The sequence below is a fragment of the Amblyomma mixtum genome, chromosome 5 (assembly GCF_055824585.1).
Source record: "Amblyomma mixtum isolate Tamu chromosome 5, ASM5582458v1, whole genome shotgun sequence".
NCBI lineage: Eukaryota > Metazoa > Arthropoda > Arachnida > Ixodida > Ixodidae > Amblyomma > Amblyomma mixtum.
The window spans coordinates 40,746,198-40,762,422 of record NC_143016.1 but is presented as its reverse complement, the minus strand read 5'-3'; the positions used below and the strand labels follow the sequence as shown (position 1 = coordinate 40,762,422).

Here is a 16,225-nt window from a genome sequence, read left to right as displayed (position 1 = left end):
TTCCTCAACTCCTTCCGAGAGTTGTTGGGGGCTCCCTGAGGCTAAAAATATTGAAGACCCCCTGGCCTACCTTACCTGTGGAACATTTCCATTGTGTCTAAGCTCTAAGTAGAGTTCGTGTTTGTACTTATGGAAGGCATTATACCGGGTGTTTTTTTTAGGAGGTCCAAAATTTAAAAAAAAAGGTAAATTGCTTTAGATTTATTTTATCACTGGGGCTATACTGGAGGCTACGGCGGGCGCCAGGCAAGAGGAAAACTGCTTTAATTAGTTCGCTGATTAACTAAATATGTTAATTAACTTTTCTAATTTTTGTTTTAGGGGGTATGTTGTATTCGCACAATTGGAGATCGTCCTCTAAACAGTACAACCGAGAAAAAACAATTTTAATTAAAAATTGTTCACGCACGTTACGAGGCGCGGAAAAGGCACCCTGGTAGGAATCTTCACACCGTAACGCAGCGGCGGGAGCACCTCTGACGTAGTTCACTCCGCCCTGCGCTTTGCGTCACGCGTCCCAGGCTGGCGGCCTGCGCTATCGCTGCTTATCTCGCTTCGTTCCGCGGCCTCACGGAATGCCGCGCTGGAACAAAAACGCATTGACACAAAGTGCAGTGCGGAGCGAGCTACGTCCCAGGCGCTCACAGACGCTGTGTTACAGTGTGAAGCTGCCTACCAGGGTGACTTTTTCTCGCTTTGTTACGCGCACAAAAAAGTTTTTCTTTAAAATCTTTTTTCTTGGCTGGACTGTTTGGAAGACGATCTCCAATTCTGCTAATACAACATATCCCCCAAAATAAAAATTATAAAAGTTAATTAACGTATTCAGTTAATCAGCGAACTAATTAAAGTAGTTTGCCTCTTACCTGGTGTCCGCCGTAGCCCTCAGTATAGCCCCAGGGTTAAAAAAAATCTAAAGGAATTTACCTTTCTTTAAAAATTTTGAACCTTCTAAAAAAAAACACCCGGTATATAACCTCTACACTGTTAAACTAGCCCTTTGAGGTGCTTGTTGTGTGAAAAAACTTTCGTGATGTAGTTGTTGTCCTCCATCTTGTTGAGAAGTTATTACATGTCGTGTATACGTTAAGTACTGCTACCGAACGGCATGCCTGATCTTTTTGGCGAAATCTGTTTCTTTCATTGTAATTGCATACAACAGGTTGTACAGCCCAATGTGCCCATACGAAGTAGCCTTGGCACCATGTCCCTTGTCACACTGGCTCCCACAACTGCCGTGCAGTCAGCACCGCCGCAGGTCAGTCGCTGGGCTGGCTTTTTGCCTCCTGAGGCTGATGGGACTGCTACAGCTAATTGTGTTCCTGTGCTAAATACCTTCCAGCCATTGCCATTTTTTACCATTGCAGGTGTTAATTTGTAAGGATTGGGCCAGTGGGGGGCTGCTTTCACTTCAGTCATTGTTGCGCTCTCGGGTGCTGCAGCAGTGCAAGAGACATATGTTAGAAAGGGCATTAGAAAGAAAGAAAAATGGAAGTGCCCTGAGAGACGGGGACAATGCTGCACTCACAGCAGTTGTCAGTGTGGCATCGCTGCTGCCTATTTTTTCCTTTGTCATCTCTTTCTCTGCTTCAGTATTCTGAACTGGGTGGCTGAACCGACTAGTTCACCTACCCATTCTCTTGGTGCTGTTGCACTGGTTGTTTCTGTTACATTGATGTGCACTAAACAGCGAGCTGCTGCTGTTCCGGACAGACCTGGTGCCTCGAGTCTTTGGTGCCTTGAGAGTTGCATGAAAATTGTGCTTAGTTGACCCATATCTTTGTCACCACAACCCCCTTTCCCCACGTTTCTATTTTTTCATTACAGGGTTTAGTTTTTCTCTGGGGCTTTTTAGGAATGTTTTTGCGCATAACGGCAACACTGATGAGGAAGGGGTGCAAGCTCTGCACTCAAATGTGTAAAGGTCTAAAAGAAATTCAACATTGGTGAAACGACTCGGATTGGGAAAATTGAGCGTGACGTGTGTTGATTTTCTTCCCTAGCGTCAAGGTTGCATTCTCATTTGTGTATGGACTGAGTTAAAGTGCTGGGTGTGGAACTTATTTCACGCCTTTGTTTCATGGTGGTGCAGCTTATGTTCAAACTGTTCTCTTGGATCAGTGAGCTAGTTTAAGTGGGCCAATGCTCGATGCAGGTGGTAGCCACAAGCCAGACTGCCTCCCTCCACGGTCCCAGTCTGGCCACTGGAGGCTCAGGCATTCATCCTGTTTTCACGGTGGTGTCAAGCAAGAGCCCTCTTTCTGTGGCACCTGCTTCGACAGCGCCGAGTGTGGGTCTTCCTCAGAGTAGGCTTGGTGAGTGGTTGTTAATTTTTAGAGTGACAACTGTTAAAGGTGCAGTGAAGAGGAATCTGAACTCGTCTTCTTGCCGCGGGAACTCGATCTACACGTTCCGAGCATTCTTAGAAACTTCGGCTCATTGCCCTGTGTGGCCAATTTCCCTAGCTAAATCGAATTAACGTTCGGCTCCTGTCTTTATTTTTTTAATTCTCTCCGTACGGTGGGCGGAGTTGGTCAACGCGTGGAGTGCCTTTCAGCCAGCTCCGTGGAGGCTTTGCTTTCGTTTTATTTAGTTTTTTTAGGTTTCCGTGAATAAATAGTTTCATTCGCAGATAGTATAGTAGCTGCAAAATAAGCCCGCAGAAACAAAAAATATGTGTGGTCTATTTGCTACTACGGATTACTACGTATTACTTCGCCGATGGCAGAGCGGCAAGCCACCACGGGACTGGGTGAAAGGCACTCTGCGCGTTGGTCGACTCCACCCACCATACGGGGAGAATTAAAAAAAAAAAAGCGGGAGCCGTACATTAATTCGATTTAATTAGGGAAATCGGCCACACAGGGCAATAAATTGAAGTTTACAAGATTGCTCGGAACGTGTAGATTGAGTTCCCGTGGCAAAAAGGCGAGTTCAGATTCCTCTTCACTGTACCTTTAAGGGCACGGTTCCCAGTTCTGCGGCATTAACGTTAGTGTAACAAGTGAGAAACGAAGATGAAAGGGAGTGGCACTGCACCATGTGCCGTGTCACAGTTTCGTTGTGCCCTCTGTGCACAGAGGCACAAACTAGCACTTGTGCCATTCGTGCCTCTGTGCAGAAAGGGTGCCACTCTGTGGTCTGGTGAATTGCGCGCTCAGCACTGCAAATGGGTGCCGCTGAATCTAGCATTGCACAGGTGTAGTAACTGGCGCTAAGCTTTTTCCTCTCCAATTGCTCTCATGCCTGCCCATACACGAATCTGCTTGCTGCCTGTTTAATGTGGTAGCCCAGCTTATCAAGCAGTGGTGTGCACATAGTGAATTAGATTGGTATTACTGTCCAAACCTCATATATCGAACTCGTAGAAAAGCCTATGAGTTCGATATAGTGTGTTATTCAGTATAAAAGTAGTAGTAAATTTAACAACATACAAGCACATTGAGAAGGGAAAAAATGTATTTCTATGGTAGCCACACACTTCGCGCAAATTACCAAGTAAAATACTACAGTAGACCTAAGACGAACTAGAAGGCTTCATAAACTTTTCTCGTCTTATCAGAAGTTTGTCTGAGCTGAAATGCCCCCAAAAAAAGGTATGTATGCGTACTATGCATGTCCAAATATGCGTTATATGAAAACAATGAATAAAATGACCTTGCAGTGAGAGGATAATTGCAAATGGAACTTATGTGACACTGTGTGTAAAGTGAGCTGAAGATTGAGGATTTAAGGCAAAGCTTCATTGTCCTACTTGAAAACAGTACAATTGGTCTAGTTTTCTTCTTTTCACCGTCTCTTTTTTGCTTTCTTTTTTCTGCAGCCACTGCCATTTTTTTGGATTGTGGGGGCGGTGAGGGGGGGGGGGGGGGGGGCATGCTTCTGTTTGCTCGCGTCTGTTGCGCAGACTGGCTCTGACATACGCGCAGGAGTGTAGGCACGCGGCACTGAATCGGGGCTTTGGTTGCGCACGCACCGTGGTTTCTACCCAGAGGAGGTACGCTAAACCGAAACCATGCGCAGGATACTTCCAGTGATGGAAGTGCTGCGCCATTTGCGCCAAACTGCGCCAAAAGAAAAATGCTGCTACATGTTGCGCCAAACAGGCATTTTTATTAGTAATTGCGCCGCATCTGCGCCGAAACGGCGCTGCGAAAACGAAGGCAAAAAAACGTCAAGCGTCAAGCCACACAGAAACCGAAAACATGTCTAATATCATCATTATTGAAAATCCAGGGAAGCCTGTTGTAGCCTTGGCCGTAGCCGGGTCAAGCCGCGCCCGCCTCCATGTTTACACGGCGCACGTTGGCAAGCTGTTCGTCGTGTTTCCAGTGTTAGAACACTGTAGTCGTGTTCTTTGTGGGCTGCCTTCAGGTTCGCTACCGGGTACAATGGTTTGTTAAAAGATCTTAGGTGTCTTGACCTAAGCAGCGCACAAGAAGAAAGCTCAGCTGTGGCATTTCGAAACTTGGCCCAGCAAGTTCCAGAGGTGATTGCTCCCAAGGAAGTCTCAGCCCTGATGGATGAATTTTCACGGATTTCATCTGAAGCGCTGTGCGTTGATTCATGTGAACGACTTGACAGCACATGGCAACATGTCTTCAGCCTACAGAACAAAAATGGTGGCATTAAATATCCTCTGGTAGGAAAGCGTGTAAAAGCCCTGCTTTCTCTTTCACATGGCAACGCTGATGTGGAGAGGGGTTCTAGTGAAAATCGCCGGATCCTACAGGAGCGCAGCAAACTGTCTATTGAAAGCGTGAATGGACTGCGAGCCATACAGTCATTTGCGAAAAGGTATGACAAGAACGTCTCTACCATTCCAGTCAAACGTGACATGCTCACTGCTGTGAAACAGTCATATAAACGCTACAAAGAAAGACTCTGAGTGTGAGCCAGCTGCCAAAAGAAGCAAACTTGACCATGGCCAAAATTCATCAAAAGGATGTCAAAAGCAGGACCTGCAAATGGAGATTCAGTCAGCAAAAAAGATGCTTTGCAATGCAGAAGCATTGATTGCAAAAGGAATGAAGGTAAAAACTTTTGATGACATTGAAAGTGGCCAGGAACTACTTAAGAAAGGACAGGAAAGGCTTGCGGGTGCTCTCTGCAAGCTTGAAGCTTCAAAAGAAAAAGTGCGGGCTCGTAGAGTGTAACGTGCAGACTATTGTGAAATGTGTTGAGTGACTGACTACTTCAGGCTCGGATTGATTCTGAACTTCTACTTCTTTTGTGGCAAGTGTCATTAGTGACTGTGGTTTCTTCTAGTTCACATCATGTTGCTCCCCTTTTTTGGCTTTGATTTATTTCTGCCACAAGAACTGGTGCTTTAAATATTTAACTTGTTTTACCACACCATCTGTAACTATTCACATTCTTAAATGTTCATTTCTTCTCATTCGTGTTGACTGTTGTGTGAAATGTACAGTGTGTTTCATAATAAATAGCTGTAATTGTCAGTCTCTTCAGTGATGCTTTCAACACGGGAGGTACACTGGCGTAATTTATTCGCCATCTGCTCCAAAAACAACAATGGTTGCTCCAAACTGGTATTTTTTTCTGCTCCGAAAACACCAATGGCTGCTCCAAACTGGTATTTTTTCTGCTCCAAAAACACCAATGGCTGCTCCAAACTGGCATTTTTACTGCTCCGAAATCTGCTCCAAAAAGTAAAATGCTGCTTCCATCACTGTACTTCAAAATTTTGAATACCAAACATTCGGATCGAATGGAATATCGAATACTTTACTGTTTGACCGGGTATTCAAAATTAACGAATATTCACGCATGCTTACTATGCGGCACCACCTCGCAGCCCCCATGGGCTGTCGCATCACCGGTTTGTGGCGAAATTAGGATAGGGCATTCCTGCATAGCACCCCAGATCTTTGAATTAACCAGGCTGGTACAGGTCGCTGCTTCGAATTATACGGTCAAATTTGCATTAGAAATTACGGAACCACACAAATTCTTTGAATTATCCGGGATTTTGAATTAACCGAATTCGAGTTATTTAGGTTTTACTGCATTCGTGTTTAGAAGTGCTCTGATGTTGAAAATTTGCACTATTCTGCAACGTATTACAGTCGCCGACTGATTTTTTGGACTCCAAAAATTCGGACATGCTCGATTATTCAGACTGCTTCGTGGCACCGCCACTCTCCCCATAGACCGTAATGTATAACAACTGCCGAAAGTTTGGACATCTTGCAGCCTCTCGATTGATTTTTCGGACACTCCTTGAGCCAACTCGACCGGCAGCACTTGCCCCACCGACGCTCACCGACGCGCGGTTCACTTCGCTCAATGCCATTTTTTGTTTTGAACTGAGCCTCCTTGCTGCCCCGCGAGGTGGCGCTACTGCAAATTCCCGCTCATCATCATCGTTTCCAGGTGGTTCGGTTACAGTGGCTAGTTCGGTAGCGCGCCACACCAGTTCCGGCCACAGCTTAGTAAGCCATCTCAAGGCAATCCAGCAGCCGCTTTGTTTGTTTATCCGCGTGCGACGCTGGTGTTCGGCCACGTTTTTAGTTTGTGCCGTTTGTGCGACTGGTGCCTGTGTGACTGTGCAGTGGTGGTTTGAGTCGAGTTTGCGTTGGTTCAGCGTGGCATACGAAAACATCGCGACAAGTGTCTAATGGCGCCGACAGTGCCCGCGCAGTCTGCGCCGGGGAAAGCCGGCCAGCGTGGTAAATATACCACAATGTTAATGGCGAAAAAGATCGCCATTGTGCTACAAGTCCAGAGCGGTCGGTCTCAAAGTGAAGTTGCCCGAGAATTCAGTGTTTCGAGGCAGACGGTCTCAGATTACATCCGCAACAAGGCAAAGATTCTCAGCGAAGCGACCAAGTCTTGGGTGGCTGCCGTCTAAAATTTTTCCTTTCCCGAAGCTCGAAGAAGCCCTCCACATGTGGTTGTGTTCCACGGTCGCCAAGCGGATTCCTGTCTCGGGAGACCTCCTGAAGCAGAAGGCAGAAACATTCACTCTCCGGATGAACATCAAGGACTTCATGTTCAGTGACGAGTGGCTGCGCAATTTCAAAAAACGGTACGACCTCGCTTTCAAGAGGATGTGTGGCGAGAGTGGTGCTGTCAACCAGACCCTTGTAGCAAATTATCGCTCGGACACTCTGGAGTCGCTGTTGCGCCAATTTTCGCCGGACAATGTTTTTAACTGCGACGAGACAGCTCTCTTCTATAAAATGCTACCCAAAAAGACCCTTTCTGTGTCGGGCGATCCTCGTCAATGCGGGAAGCATAGTAAAGAGCGTGTCACCGTAATCGTAGGCAGCAACATGTCGGGGACGGAGAAGCTTCCGCTTCTGGTGATGGGAAAATCGAGAAACCCGAGGTGTTTCAAGGGCGTGAAGTCACTGCCCGTGTTGTATGAAGCCAACGCAAAAGCATGGATCACGCAGCAGCTTTTCAGTGAGTACATCCGCAAACTCGACCGGAAGTTTTAGTCGCAAAACCGCAAGGTACTACTCTTTGTAGACAATTGCGGTGCACATGGGCATATTCACGGTCTCGAGTCCATCAACTTGGAATTCCTGCCGCCCAACACCACGAGTATACTCCAGCCCATGGACCAGGGTGTCATAAAAAATTTGAAGGTCCTGTACAGGACACGCCTCTTGAGCCGCATGATCCTCTGCGTCGACGCCGGCAAGCAGTACGTGGTTAGCCTTCTGTCGGCTATAGACATGCTTGCAGATGCCTGGAAGGCGATGACCCCTGTCACTCTGCACAACTGCTTTCGGCACGCTGGATTTGTCGCACGTGATGAAGTGGATGCCGTGGCGCCCCAGGATCTGTCGCCATCCGATGTGCTCCCTACTGACGCCGAAGATGTTCTTCGGGACCTGCGCAGTGGTGGCATTGCAATTCCGGACACTGTTTCATTTGACACCTTCTCAGATGCTGATAGTGCTGTGCTGACATGCGCAGAACTCGACGACGACGAGATCATTCGTCAGGTTTCTGCTGCCCCGCCGAACGATGATGACTCGGAGTCTGAAGATGACGCACCAAGTGCACCGCTGCCGTCGCACGCGGAGCTTGTACAAGCGGTGACTGTGCTTTCAGCCGCCTATAGTGACCGCACGACCCTCTCCGAGATTCAGGCTGATTCAGGCACGCAATTCAGGCACGAGATTCAGGCACGAGATTCAGGCACGAGATTCAGGCAATTCAGGCACGAGATTCAGGCACGCAAACAGAACAGGGTACAACGGCGCATTCACGACTTCTTCAAGCCTACTGCCGAGACCGGATAAGTGCATGTAAATAAACGATTTCTTTCTCTCTTTTTTTCTGAATTTGTTTTTCCGGACACCTGTTTATTCGGACATTTCCGTGGTCCCCGTGAGGTCCGAATAAACGGTCGGCGACTGTATGCCTATGCTGTCAGGTGTTTATTTGTCACTTGTCTTGGCACTCCGTGCTCTGCTTGCTTGCGTTCTGTGGGCGATGCTTATGGCTACTAACGCACTTGATAGCTTTCTGGCTGCGGGGTGTCCTGCTACAGTGCTGGGATGGGAATAAAACCCATTTTGAAACGGAAATTTGAAGTGTTCCTTATTGTCATAAAGACCTGCACGCCTTCAGTGCCTTAGAAATGACGTCATGTTGGTTGGTTTCTTTTTCTTTTTGCCAGTATTTTGTCTTGTTTAGAAGAATAAGGTGTTTTTCCATGCAAGCTGAATTCATTGCGTCTTATGACCCAAATTAGGCAAGCGGGAGTGACGTGCACTCATTGCTTTTTTTTTTTTTACTCATTTCTATGCGCTGCAGGTGCCTCACGTCTCATGACAAGCACAACTCCAGGAGGGCAACCTACCAATGTCCAGGTGGCGGGTTCAGTAACTCGGCCAGTCACAACAACCGTGGCGATTCAGCCGCCCTCGGTTTCTGTGCCGACAGGTGAGGATCCTTCCTGTGTGTGCTGCTGCATGGATGTTATTTGGATCCACTGTTTGAAGGCGCTTTGTTGCTGGGCTGCCTGGGTCCTGAGTCAAGCCCCATGATAGACCTGATCAAGAAGCCACCTGCTTTTAATTATTGCGCAAATATATGCCCACCTGTGTGAAATCCTCAAGCACAGATTTCATTGCTATCATACCTTTGGCATTTAGTTTTTGTGTGGGTGCCATCTTTCCTGAGCAGTGACCAGCGGCTGTTTTAAATGTGAGCACATTGGGTGCTGTGTGTAGGTGCGGCTCGCTGAGACGGGTGATTAACTTTGTTCGTGTGCAGTTTCAGTTGTCAAGACGCGACCTGAGGATGCCTCCAAGGAAGACCGGCGCTTTGGTCCTGGAGCGAAGGTTTTTGGGTCCACATCCCTGGTTGGACCGGCAGGAGTGGCAGGCATGCATGGTGGCCCCAGCCTGGAGGCTGCCAGTGTGTCGGAGGCCACAGGCAACCTCTTTGTGGCTGGCCCGGCCGCTGCCAGGAACCTTACCACAGCCATTTCCTCGGCACCCAACAATGTCCCCACAACTGCATCACCGCTGCCTGCGACAGTCGTCATCTCTGACAACAGGAGTGATCGGTAAGGAGCAACCTTGTTGATGTAAAAGAAAAAGTTACTCGTATTCACTTACTTTCACAAGTGATGCAAACAGAACCACTACTGCTGGTTGTCTCTTTTGATGTTTAAACATGATTGGCTTCCCTCCCCTTTTTTTTTATTAATAGAGCTGCAACTCGCTGACTTATGAGAAACATACAGATTGCTGCTGAAGTTTCTGTGTTGATTTATTTTGCCTTTTGTGTTGTTCCAGGATGTGACTGCCAGGGTATGGCCACTTGTGCTGGGCAGCATGTTTCCCTGTGCACGTTTTCAGTCCTGCTTGATGACTTCTGCCTAGGCACACAGCTACATTTTGTATGGCCTTGAAATGCGCCTCTTATTGGCTGGTGCCTCTTATTGGCTGGTGCCTCTTATTGGCTGGTGATGCAGTATGCTGTGTCACCTGCCTCCTCCTCCTCTTGCGTGAAGCTTCCATCCGTGCCATTCCTTCCTGCCAGCATTGGGAGTTGCCTCTCTGAGCACCCCTCACCTGTGCCTCTGTCCTGCTCATGCAATCTTTTTCTCTCCTTCTGCTCTGTTGCTCACCCGTATAAGAGCTATTGAATTAGAAAATGATAGCTACAAATATCATAAAATGCAACTTTCACTGTTTGGGAGGATGCCACTGTAGCTGGAACACATTTGGGTGTTTTTTTTTTGTTTACGAAAAGCATAACTGTGTGGCTCACAATAAAACGTTGTGTCAGCTACACATAAGTGCTTTGACTGGGGCATTATTGTCATCAGCGTTTGCCATTGTGTGAGAAATGTCATTATCAGTGACAGTTCATCTATTTCCGTGTACTGTGCGATGTCAGTGCACATTAGAACCCCAGGTGGTCTAAATTTCCGGAGCCCTTCACTACGTCGTCCCTCATAGCCTGAGTTGCTTTGGGACGTTAAACCCCAATAAACCAAACCAAGTTCATCCATTTGTTTGGGTTCTTACCTGCGTTCCTCACACTTCTAGGCCCGGGCAGCTGCAAGGTGCTACGGCCGCAGCATCGTATGCAGTTCCAGCGACATATCTGTGCCAGTCTTATCCGGTCCAGGGAGCCACCATTACGATGCATCCGTATGCAGCGGCAGGCCCTGCAGGTGTCACGCCCGTATTCCCCATGACCTCAGCTCGGCCCAGCCGTGAGTGCTTCTGCATGCACGTGGAGAAAGGATGTGGAAACGGAATGAGGAGCTCCCATTCTTACTTGTGTGCGATATTCTTGGAGAAGACCAGACTTCGTAGAATCAGAGAAAGGAAGCGAATGCGAAAATATACTGTCACTTTGCTACAGTGATGGGTAAGCCATCTATGGTTGTGACGGTAGAGAGAGGAGGGTAAATATTTTATGTGCTCCTAAATGCTTGAGCTGTGCCAGTGCATTTGGCGTAGCCCTCTGCTCTGAGAAGTACAGTGTGGACCGCTTGTAATGTAACTGTCTGCAGTGCAGTACAAGGCAGGGCTATTTCATCTATCCAGCTGTGCGATGCCTGTTGGGGCCCAAGAGCGTTAACTCGAAGGAAACTGAAAATGCGTTTCTATAAACTGTACTTTGAACTAACGGCAGTTCTTTCAAATGTCAGGTTTATGCTCCCCACGACTAGGCATGTGGCATAGCATTGTGACTCATAATGCATCATAATAACTATAGCAGGAATTTCGTGAAAACAGCAGTCTGCAGAACTGGCAGTTTTGTTACCTGCATCGCATCGTGAGTTTGAAGTAACCGTTTTTTTTTTTTTTTTTTTTTTTTGCGATCAGCGTAGAATTCTGGTGGGACTTGGATGTCAGTTTGAATTATTTTGGCAGTTCCAGTAAAGAGGGTTTGAATTATGAAGATTTCACTGATAATAAAGTGCATGCTAGATGGTACATGGAGGATAGCGAGCAAGCAAAAGAAACAAGAGAAACAGTTTTGTTCATCTACGGGATCTGCTGAGGCGAGGGGGCGCTTTAAGCTGCTAGATGACACTTCTTTTGCACCTGAGGGTGAAGGCAGTCATCACAAACTTGGCCAGTGACATCTGCTGTACTGGCCATCCTCAGGCCGTGGCTCGTATGCGCATGAAACCATGGTGGCCGCGGGTGACGCAGAGAGCATGTTCATGGCAAGTCTTGAGCTCATCTGTCCTGGCGTTAACGAATCCTTGTGTGGATTTTGAGGTCATTTGCATATGACTTAAGTCACCAGGGCTGACGTTTATGAGCATACAGCGCACTTGGGAGAGATGTTGGGTGGGTTATGCCCCAGTCTTCTGACATTAATTTAATCGGTGGTGTGGCCATTGCCCTCAGTCACCAAGTGCGCATGTGTGTGCAGTTACATTTGCGAGCAAGGAACAGAAGTGCAAATGCAGGCTGATAATGATGAGAGAGAGAGTGCTAAAGTGACATCAGGTGTGATGCTCCCGCTGCAGACGCTCGGTGCTACCCTGCTGATGCGACATGAGATGTCATTCAGTGATTCTAAAAAGTCGAGCAGTAGTAAAAGGGATTTTCAGTAATTCACTGTAGGCACTTTCTCATTCCATCAGAGTTGGGCCCATGTGGGGCACCGTTCTCATCGACCAGTGGAATAATTTAAGTATCTCCTCCGTTTATCGCAAAGCGCAAGCCATCGTCTGCTTCCATAGTGGCTGCAGCTGCACCATTTTGGCACCGACCACTGAGGAGGTGCACAGTGTTCCTGAACTTTCCTGAACTAGACCTGCGCAATGTCTGCACTTTTTTGATGCGAATGGCTTCGTGCAGATGGCACCCGCTGAAGCGAGTGGCGAAGTGCAGCACCATGAGAACCAGTTCACATAGTGCAGGCGAATCGAACGTGCCTACAACCTCATTAGTTTGCTGGGATCAGGCAGCACTTCGGGCCTGGTTGTTGAATTCCATTCACATTGGGTTTTATTTTTTTTTAACTGGTGGAGAAATGCATCAGCATAGCATGTTTGCCCTTGTCACGAGCCTCTGTTTCGCTTATGTGTACAGGGCCACACCTGGTGATTGGGGGCCCCGTGCCCTCGTCGACGACCACGGTGGTGCACCCACCACAGTCCCTTCAGCAGCAGCAGCAACAGTCACAGCTGTCACAGCAGCAACAGCAGCAGCAGCCAACGGCAGCACACATTGGAGCCCTGTCACTGGGCACCTCCCCAGCGGCCCTAGGAGTGGCAACCACCCTGGGCACGCCCTCCTCCCTCAGTGTGGCCAGTCCTCTCGGGTCCACATCAGCCATGGCACCATCTATGGGTGAGAGATTCTGGAGTGGCTTTGCACACATGTTTGGGATGCACTGCACGCTTTCCCTCTTTCGTGACCTTCCTGGCACGGACTGCTGCTGATTCTCTCAGTGTCATTTTGACTCCCAGCCTTGGCAATCAGGCTAGCATGGTTTAAAATCCACAAGCAGTTGCCATTAAACTGAAGATCCCTTCCTAAACATATTGCCACTATGCAGTACTGCGCTCGCTTGTTTTAGGTGCAGAAATTTGCATGGAAATGTTAGTCTTTCTTCAAGAGGTAGCCTCCTTGCATTAGGCTGCTGCATCAGATCATTTGTTTCCAGAGGTGCCAGTGGAGAATGGTCATATTTGCCAAGTGTAGTGTCACTGGTCGTCTTGAAAGGACCGGTCATGCATTTTCTTCTTCACCATTCTCTCTGTAGCTATTCCAAGGACCTTGTTAATGCATTTTTTAGTATAGTTAATGCATTTTGTACACAAGCTGTCACTGTGGCCTCTTAACATTGTTCCAACAGTGCAAACAATGACAGACAGAGAAAAAGCAAGACAACCGCACCGATGGCCCAGTCGTTTGAGCATCCGCTTCGCATGCGGGAGGTGCGGGGTTCGATCCCCAGTGCCACCGGGTACGCACCGGTGATACAATGGTTACAAGCTTTCCCCTGGTCTGGTGGGGCTTGGCATATTTAGGGTCTGACATTCAGCTGCTCATGTAGACTATGAGTAGATGTGGCTTGGCTTGCTTCCCTGTTTTTTTGCGCTGCGTCTGCTCTCAGCATGTTCCATCTGTCCCACATTCCAAGTTTTCTAGTGTAACTGTGTTGCTGTCTCTTAACAGTGTTCGATGGTTACTTTTCACCCACTGATGGACCAGAAAAAATTATTACAACTTACCTTTGCACTTTTGGGCCTCACTACTGAAAGCACAACTTATTAGACAGTTATTGCTTGATATACAGTCTAGCCCGTTTATAACGAAGCCACTTATAGCGAAATATCGGTTATAACGAAGGGATTTAAATTTTCCATTCCCATTTTTGCATCTTCAATACATTTTGGGTCCGGTTTTAACAAAGTAAATAAGAGCGCGTCGGCGGATATAACGAAGAGATTTAATACCAACCGAAAATAATCTGCCAATCAGCACATTTTTGCATCCTTGAGGTGATTTTTTCCGCGAAAATAAGAGCAAAATTCGGCTGACGGCGTCCTTTCGTGGCGTTGTCTGCTCTCCTGCGGAGCGAAAGGTTGCTTCACTGCATCACATGGCACGCCGGTCTCGTGTTGCGCCGTCCTTGAACGGCGTAGAGCGGTAGAGCACGCCGCGCAGGGGAAAAATGTAAAAAAGAACAGACGATTTTTTTTTCCGATGACGTCGCAGAGAGCGGCCATCATGGCCAATCTCGGTTCTCTATTTCTCCCAGGCAGTCGGCGCCACGGCTGGACTGCTGTCTGCAGGAGGTGTGGCAGCGCGCGCTTTGTTTTATGTCGGTGCCGCGGTGCGCAAGGCAGGGAGAAAGCGCGGCAGCATTGTGCATGTTGGAAGCGTGGCTCATCTTTAGCGTTATCGCGGAGTTCGACCAGATCTTTGGTTCGCAGTTGGATGGTATGGAAGCCGCAATCCTGAAGTCCGCACTCGCGAAACGTGTTCAGGGGACGCTGGACGACTTCTTTCAGCGGCAATAAATCGGTATGCCGATGTTTTCATTTTTTTTTCGCAGTCCACATATAACGAAATAGCGGATATAGCGAAGTGATTTCCGATTCTCGCCGACTTCGTTATAACCGGGCTAGACTGTACTCTCATAGATGACTATGACTGCTGGGAGAGACTATGACACGGTGGTCCTAAGAAGTGAGAGAACGATGTGAAAGTACCAAAGATAGGCTCAAGGACAGGAAAGAAGCATTGGGTTTTCATACTACTGGATGAAATTACAGGCGAGCCCATTCGCTAGCTTTTTGAACAGCATAAAACTGTGCCATAATACATGTGCCCATTAAAGCATGTGGACCCCATTGGTGTCGTCATTTCTCAGGCTGCTTTCTGCAGAACCCTTGGGTTCCTTGGAGTGCTCCTTGAACCACTTCATTTTGGTACTAATCATACTGTAGCTGCTCCTAGCAGGCTGTTTCACTACACAACCAATCATTATTGATTGAACTTGGACATTCTTGGGGGGGGGGCGGTGGAACTCCTGAATTAGAGTTTCGCGCTTCATGGGAAGCAAGTGTTGTTCTCTGAGCAGTCTCCCCAGGTGTTGGTGTCACCCCACTCTTGCCGCCTAGCAGGTGCGGCAGCTGTGGTGGGCCAGTCTGCTGGTGTGACACCGCTGGGGGCGGCCCAGGCTGCTGCCGCTGCTGCTCCCTCGCTGAGTGGCGCCCAGCCCCTGGGCACAGCTGCGCCGCTGGGTCCCATGGCCACAGCTGTGCGCGCACCCCTCATGGTGGCCGTGGACTCGTCAGGCAGCAGCCGACAGCAGCAGCAGCAGCCGCAGCAGCAGACACCACAGCTAGTCCCTCACAGTGCACTGCACGCACAGGCTACAGCTTTTGCACCCGCAGGTACGACGACCCAGGGGTGCTGCAAGGAATGAGCAGGGGGAGACCAACGTTGAGTCCAATTATGGAGAGCGCTGAGAGAGGGCACCAGGGGCTCATTGAGCTAGAGGGAGATGTTTTTCCTTCCCACACTTTTCCAAGCTGCTTAACTTTCATTGGACGCAGCATAGTACATTGGCAGGAATGACACTAAGTACAAGTGGTTGCGAGGGGTGCATTTTGTGGTATGCAAGCACAAACAAACTTTCTTGTTGGTTCATGGCCTGGTTCATGGTGTGACCTGCGGGCCTTGCAGGCCATTGGTTGATGGCCCTTTTTCTCTCTTTTCACAGGCCTCTGATTCTGAGATGTCTGAATTTTGTTAAGGGTGGACGAGGGTCTTAAAACTAACCTTTTTATTTATGGCAGGAATCTGATGAAACTTTGTGCACAAATGTATTTTCCTCTGTAGATTCCAAATATGTAGTCGACGACCGATTTTTCGGACTCTCTAGGGGCCGCGAAAACGACCGAAAAATCGGGCAGTCCGGAAAATCAAATTTCACCGAAAAAATCACGAACTTATTACCACTATGCCGGAGAAAGCGGCCAATTGTATTGCACACATTCTAAAGCTCCTCATGACTATATTTCGCCGCGCGAAATACCGTATAAACGCGTATAAGGGCCGCACTTTTTTTTTCCAGATTCGAGGGCCAATTTTCGGGGTGCGGCCCATACACGCGATATGCGAAAAAAAATTTTTTTTAAGTAGAAACACACCAACCAGGGAATGAGCGACATTTATTCTACGTTCAGTCGTCACTCGCGAAGTATTTAGACTCCTGAGCTGGTGCTGCACTCTGGTCCACGCTC

At 48.1% G+C, this 16,225-nt stretch overlaps 1 protein-coding gene across 8 annotated transcripts in view; it reads left to right on the top strand.

Annotated features, from left to right (window-relative positions):
• The window catches only part of Sap130 (Sin3A-associated protein 130), a 75,025-nt gene that overhangs the window by 32,355 nt on the left and 26,445 nt on the right, over positions 1–16,225 (top strand). For 5 of the 8 annotated variants that reach the window (XM_089544113.1, XM_089544109.1, XM_089544111.1 and 2 more), the window contains 7 exons: positions 1,163–1,258; positions 2,156–2,315; positions 8,794–8,922; positions 9,256–9,550; positions 10,542–10,711; positions 12,555–12,815; positions 15,098–15,373. In XM_089544113.1, the coding sequence (XP_089400239.1) occupies positions 1,163–1,258; positions 2,156–2,315; positions 8,794–8,922; positions 9,256–9,550; positions 10,542–10,711; positions 12,555–12,815; positions 15,098–15,373 (1,387 nt within the window). The remainder of the gene's footprint in view (positions 1–1,162; positions 1,259–2,155; positions 2,316–8,793; positions 8,923–9,255; positions 9,551–10,541; positions 10,712–12,554; positions 12,816–15,097; positions 15,374–16,225) is intronic. The other 3 variants (XM_089544110.1, XM_089544114.1, XM_089544115.1) reach the window with 3 other exon arrangements.